Source organism: Carlito syrichta, unplaced genomic scaffold, assembly GCF_000164805.1.
Source record: "Carlito syrichta isolate Samal-C Ts95f unplaced genomic scaffold, Tarsius_syrichta-2.0.1 Scaffold304715, whole genome shotgun sequence".
Lineage (NCBI taxonomy): Eukaryota > Metazoa > Chordata > Mammalia > Primates > Tarsiidae > Carlito > Carlito syrichta.
The window spans coordinates 128,062-134,676 of NW_007248811.1; the positions used below are offsets into that span (position 1 = coordinate 128,062).

Below are 6,615 nucleotides of genomic sequence, written 5' to 3' on the forward strand. Positions count from 1 at the left end.
ATAATTCCGGCTACTTGGAAGGCTGAGGTGGAAGTATCGCCGGAGCCCAGCAGGTCGAGGCTGCGGTGGCCGGAAGCGACCACTGCACTCCAGTCTGGGCGACAGAGTGAGACTCCAACTAAAAAAAAAAATTAGCCAGGCATGGTGGTGCCTATAGTATAGTTTCAGCTACCCAGGAAGCCGAGGTGGGAGGATCACCTGAGCCCAGAAGATGGAGGCTGTCATAAGCTGTGATCACCGTGATCATGCCATTGCACTCCAGCCTGGGCAACAGAATGAGACTCCAACTCAAAAAAGAAAGAAAACATCCATTCCTGTGCCCTCCACAGTAGATAACCCCCACATGCACTTGTCTATGTGCATTCTCAAATGTGTCGTTATCTGTCTTTAAAAGTGTGAAGGAAGAAGTATTCTGGAGAAACTACTTTTACCGTGTATCCCTGATTAAGCAGTCGGCCCAGCTCACAGCCCTTGCAGCCCAGCAGCAGGCTGTGGGGAAAGAGGACAAGAACAACGGAAGGGAGGAGGATCTGCCGCTGACAGGTACACTCAGGGGAGAAGACAGCACTGCAGAAAAACTTATTCTGAACATAGAGGCTCCAATGAGCTTGACCTCTTGTATATGACAGAAATATTGTCATCATCTAATGCTGCTTTGGTTACTATCTCCCTGACCCAGCTCACATGTCTTTCCCAAGCTTTCTTTTACTTTATCTCCTTTCTCATTCCTTGGGGTTTTTTGTTTGTTTGGTTTTTGTTTTTTATTTATTTATTTTGAGTCAGAGTCTTACTCTGTTGCCCAGGCTGGAGGGCAGTGGCACACTCATGGCCACCACAGCCTCAACCTGCTGGGCTCAGGCGATCCTTCCAAGTAGCTGGGACTACAGACATGCACCATCACACTAGGCTGATTTTTTTGATTTATTGTAGAGACGAGGTCTCACCATGTTGCCCAGGCTGGTCTCGAACCCGTGGGCTCAGGCAATCCTCTTGCCTCAGCCTCCCAAAGTTCTGGGATTACAGGCATGAGCCAGCATGCCTGGCTTATTTTTGTTTTTAGACATGCAGTCTCGCTGCGTTGCCCAGGCTGAACTCGAATTCCTGGGCTCGAACAATCCTCTGACCTCAACCTTCCAAGTAGCCAAGATTATAGGGATGAGCCATCATGCCTGGTGTTTTTATTTCTCAAATATCAGTCCTCTTTCCCACCTCTTTGTTTTGGTCCTTTACCATGTGACTTTTACACTTTCTATCCTTCACTCTGATTCAGTCTGCCTCCTTTTTGTTTTTTCTCAGTCTTTTCTTCAACCTGGTGTTTCCTCAGCATATGTGTAGTCTGTAGAACAGAATAAAACTCCAGTCCACTCCAAGTTATGAGTATTAAGCTCTGAGTCTAGGCATATTAAACAGTTGAACACCTTATTGTGACGCTTTTCCCCTGGTTGTGGGGGAAAGTGTTTTACAATATCAGCAGCTATTTGAGATCTATAATCATAATTTTAAAGATGTATTTCATGCCTTATTTTCATTTTTTGTGAGTACCTGCTGTACATAGGTAGATGCTAAGTACAACTGAACAACTACCCCACAAGAAATGGAGTGATTTAATTCATGGAATTTTAAATGATTAGGCAAAACAGTGTGTCTTAAGGTACAGGTTGTACAGACTATTAGGACAGGATCCGACACTGCACTTAGAGCTATGGAAGAGTGATGAAGGTGTTCTGCACAGGAGAATGGGTCATGTTGTGTACTGATGTTAACATGCATCCCAATTGTCTTAACATTTGTATTAATTATATTGGGAAATGCCATTTGCCAAATTTTTCCTGTTTAACAAAATGGACTTCAGACATTATTCAGTAAAGCCTGTCTGTCTGGTAGGGTTAATAAGATCGAAAATGAGGCCTGTGGGAAAGAGGAGGGCTGCTGTGATCAAGCATTGCATTTTCCTTTGCGCTTTCTAGCATTTGTGACACCAAGGAAGCTTGATAATAACCTAATGCTCATTATCCTAAAAGAAAGTCCATGAATTCTTCAATGAATTTTGCTAATGCTGAAGTCAAAAATTATTTCCTAGACTGGGCATGGTGGCCCATGCCTATAATCCCAGCACTTTGGGAGGCAGAGGTGATAGGATTGCCTAAGCCCAGGAGTTTGAGAGACCAGCCTAGGCAACTTGGTGAGGCCTCCCCTTTACAATAAATAAAATAAGGAATAATTTTAGCCAGGCATGATGGTGCGCACCTGTAGTTCTAGCTACTTGGAAGAATGAAGTGGAAGAATCACTTGAGCCCAACTGGTCAAGGCTCCAGCAGCCGTGGGCATGCCACTGCACTCCAGCCTGGACAACAGAGTGAGACTTCGACTCCAAAAAAAAAATTTATTTCCTACTGGAAATTTTATATAAAGAGCATTGAATGTGATGACATATTAAAAATACTTCCAGAGCTGGGCTTGGTGGCTCAGCCTGTAATCCTGCGCTTTGGGAGGCTGAGGTGAGTGGATTGCCTGAGCCTGTGGGTTCGAGACCCACCTGGGCAACTTGGCGAGACCTCATCTCTACAATAAATCAAAAAATTAGCCCGGGCGTGGTAGCGCACGCCTGTAGTTCCAGCCACTGGAAGGCTGAGGCGGAAGGATCACTGGAGCCCAGCAGGTTGAGGCCCGGCCACTGCACTCCAGTCTGGGTAACAGAGAGACTCCAACTCAAAAAAAAATACTTCCAGGAGGTCGAGGCAGAAGGATCACTTTAGTCTAGGGATTTGAGTCCAGCCTGGGCAACAGAGTAAGACCCTCCTCTCTGTAAATACATAAATAAGCAAATAAATGCCCCAAAGTAAGAGGTTGAAATGGCTTCACATGGTTAGTTTCTGTAATGACTTAAGCTGAAATCGTAACATAAAAGCTCATTTCTGAAAATTATTTAGTATCATTATACTTGTGGATATTTTAGCTGTAATTATAATTTGTATTAAGAAGGAAATCAAGCAATTATTGTCTCTTTTTTTCTCACTTCTTAGAGGCAGTTCGGCCCAAAACGCCACCTGTCGTAATCAAATCTCAGCTTAAAACTCAAGAGGTAATCCAGTTTTACATTGTACCTAGTAGTTGATGTCTGGAAGTGAAGTAACTGTGTTAAGTATCTCTGATACCATTTAAACCTACTTATGAATATGGGTCTTAACTGCTTTGAAAAAGAAGCGTCCAGTACTTGAATAGTCAAGGACCTACAGCTGTGACATGCGCCATTTACTGGCATATATATGTAATTCTCGAGGTATTTATCGGGGATTGGAGAGAATGGTTGGAGTAATTCAAAATGTGAGTGAGAATAATAGCCTCAGGTGGTAACTCGCTTTGTTACCAAGCAACTGTGCAAGGTAGAAGATTGGAGAGCAGCGATCATTGTCTTACAGCAGCCAAAGAAAGGAAATGAAAATTGGGCTGCATTTAATTGTGAGACAACTATTAACCAGAATAATTACACATAAATATCCCTTGGAAAACCATGTCAAGAGCTCATTTGTTGCATTTCAGGATGAGGAGGAAATTTCTACTAGTCCAGGTGTTTCTGAGTTTGTCAGTGATGCCTTTGATGCCTGTAACCTAAATCAGGAAGATCTGAGGAAAGAAATGGAGCAGCTAGTGCTTGACAAAAAGCAAGAGGAGACAGCCGTACTAGAAGGTAAGAAAACAAAACAAACCATTCCCTTCCCTTATTCCAAAGCTGATTGTAGATAATTGTTCATTTGAAGCCAGTGTACAAATAGATACTAAATTTTGCATCAAAATTGGTTTTCTCTTCCCCACTGGATGGTGGAGTCTTAACAAACATGGCCAGATCTCACAGAAGCAGGTCAAAGGGTTTGGGAATCTAGTTTGACCTTAGAACCACTGTGGTGAAACTCCCAATCTAGAAGGGAAAGCTTGAGACTCAGAAAGGTTAAGCTATTCTCCCAAGGCACTTAAAGACATATGACCAGGAGTGGGACGAGAGAGCATGTACCCCTATGCATGTGGGAGATACTGTCCTCCAGCCTTCCGCTTTTTTATTTTTTTGAGATGGAGTCTCACTCTGTCGCCCAGACTGGGGTGCAGTGGCCGCTCCCGGCCACCGTGGCCTCGACCTGCTGGGCTCCGTGATCCTTCCGCCTCAGCCTTCCCGGTAGCTGGAACTACAGGCCCGCACTACCACGCCCAGCTAATTTTTGATTTATTGTAGAGATGAGGTCTCACCAAGTTGCCCAGGCAGGTCTCGAACCCGAGGGCTCAGGCAATCCACTCACCTCAGCCTCCCAAGGCGTAAGGTTTTATTTAAAGATGAAAATGAGTCTTAGCTTTACTTTTTAAATAGCCAGGGTTTTTTTTTCTGTTTTCTAACAATGCATAGCAAGTACATTATCCAACAAACACAGACCCACACGTTTAGTGTCCAAGCAGCTCTAAGTCTCAACATGAAAGACCAGTGTGACAGCTCCAGACACCATGGGAGGGCCCAGGCTTTTTTTTTTTTTTTTTTGGGTTGGAGTCTCACTCTGTCGCCCAGACTGGAGTGCAGTGGCTGCTCCTGGGCTCTGCAGCCACGACCTACTGGGCTCCGGCGATCCTTCCGCCTCAGCCTTCCAAGTAGCTGGAACTACAGGCGCGCACTACCACGCCTGGCTACTTTTTGATTTATTATTTATTAAGTTGCCCAGGCGGGTCTCGAACCTGCAGGCTTAGGCAATTCACTCACCTCAGCCTCCCAATGGCACGGAATTACAGGGTGAGCCACTGATCCCGGCTTTTTTTTTTTTTTTTTTTTTTAAAGTGGTACTCTCACTCTGTTGCCCAGGCTGGAATGCAGTGGCATGCCCACAGCCACCACGGCCTTGACCTGCTGGGCTCAGGCGATCCTTTTGCCTCAGCCTTCCAAGTAGCTGGAACTATAGGCATGTGCCACCATGCCTGGCTAATTTTTTGATTTATTGTAGAGATGGGTTCGCACCAAGTTTCCCAGGCTGATCTTGAACCCCTGGGCTCGGGCTATCCTCTTGCCTCCCAAAGTGCTGGGATTACAGGCTTGAGCCACTGAGCCCCAGGTGTTGCTACTCTTCAGAGACAGGATCTTTGTCCACGTAGTCATTGAGCACAGGCTGAGGAGCCTGAAGATCTGACTCCATCCTAATATTTGTCGCTGTCAAGCAATGTGATCCTAAGCAAGTTGCTTTACCTCTTTAATCCTCCATTGTCCCATCTGTAAGATGCGGCTAGCAGTGGTATCTTTTCTATGGATTGTTCTAAGGATAAAAAGAGTGATACATAGAAAGCAGTTAGGCCAGTGCCCATTTTGGTAAGTGCTTGATAAACTGTAGCTAGCCGGGCTTGGTGACTCAGCCTGTAATCCCAGCACTTTGGGAGGCTGAGGTGAGTGGATTGCCTGAGCCCACGGGTTCGAGACCCGCTTGGGCAACTTGGTGAGACCTCATCTCTACAATAAATCAAAAAATCAGCCGGGCGTGGTAGCGCACACCTGTAGTTCCAGCTACTTGGAAGGCTGAGGCGAAAGGATCACCTGAGCCCAACAGGTCAAGGCTGCGGTGGCCGGGAGTATACCCCTGCACTCCAGTCTGGGCGACAGAGTGAGACTTCAACTCAAAAAAAACAACAACAACAACAACAACAAAAACTGTAGCTGGTTTTGCTACCGTTGCTATCATTGGTAGTGGTAAAAGTTAATTTGCAACCAAATATTAATGCTTAGTCACCCATTTAAATAAAGGAAAAAGTCTAGGTAAAGCAAAATAATACCCAAAATGTATTGACTACATCTGCTACCTTTGCTTCTCCATTACCAAATTTATCTTTTATAATTATGTTTCTCCTTAGTCACTGCTAAAATTTGTTCAGTTTTTCTGAGCATACACAGTCATGAAGTCCAAGATGGTAGAAATGATGGTGTCTAGGACTTGACTTTAGGCAGTTGACCGAATTGTTCCCACCAATGTTATGAGTTCAGAAAGAATCTATTCCTTCTCTTTTGTTTCTTGTAGAGGATTCTGCAGATTGGGAAAAAGAACTACAGCAGGAACTTCAAGAATATGAAGTGGTGACTGAATCAGAAAAAAGAGATGAAAATTGGGATAAGGAAATAGAGAAAATGCTTCAAGAGGAAAACTAGCTGTTTCTGAAATACAAGAGTAATCCTTAACATTCTGCACACTGACATTAAATAAATTCCAGATGTTGACACTCACTGAGTCAGAAGGCATAAAAGAGCGTAACTTTATGACATTCAAAATTACCCTTTTTCAAGCTGAAACTTGCCTCTTCTTTAAAAAATTATATAAAATAGTTAATTGTAATAATCCAAAAGGGATGTTTTAGATAACATTTATTTAATATAAATGAAGTTAGAGATGTTCTTGTAGGCAATATACGTATCTTTGCCACAGAAACACAAGTAAAACTTTAGAGTTCTGTTTCCCATGAGGTCAAAAATATAATTTATTCTTCAGTCATGGTGTTCTACACATTTGTACTCCTCATTGTTTTTCGGATGTTAAAGTACTTAATGGGTTGATTACTATCAAAATCACCAAATTATACCAAAGAACTTTAGAGGAAGCACTT

General features: G+C 43.7%; 1 protein-coding gene across 1 annotated transcript in view; it reads left to right on the plus strand.

The window, feature by feature from the left end:
• Positions 1–6,249, plus strand: part of SYAP1 (synapse associated protein 1) — a 36,386-nt gene extending 30,137 nt beyond the window's left edge. The window contains exons 6-9 of the mRNA XM_008060758.1: positions 395–543; positions 3,024–3,082; positions 3,541–3,688; positions 6,036–6,249. Of these exons, the coding sequence (XP_008058949.1) occupies positions 395–543; positions 3,024–3,082; positions 3,541–3,688; positions 6,036–6,163 (484 nt within the window). The 3' untranslated portion in view covers positions 6,164–6,249. The remainder of the gene's footprint in view (positions 1–394; positions 544–3,023; positions 3,083–3,540; positions 3,689–6,035) is intronic.
• Positions 6,250–6,615: the final 366 nt, after the last annotated feature.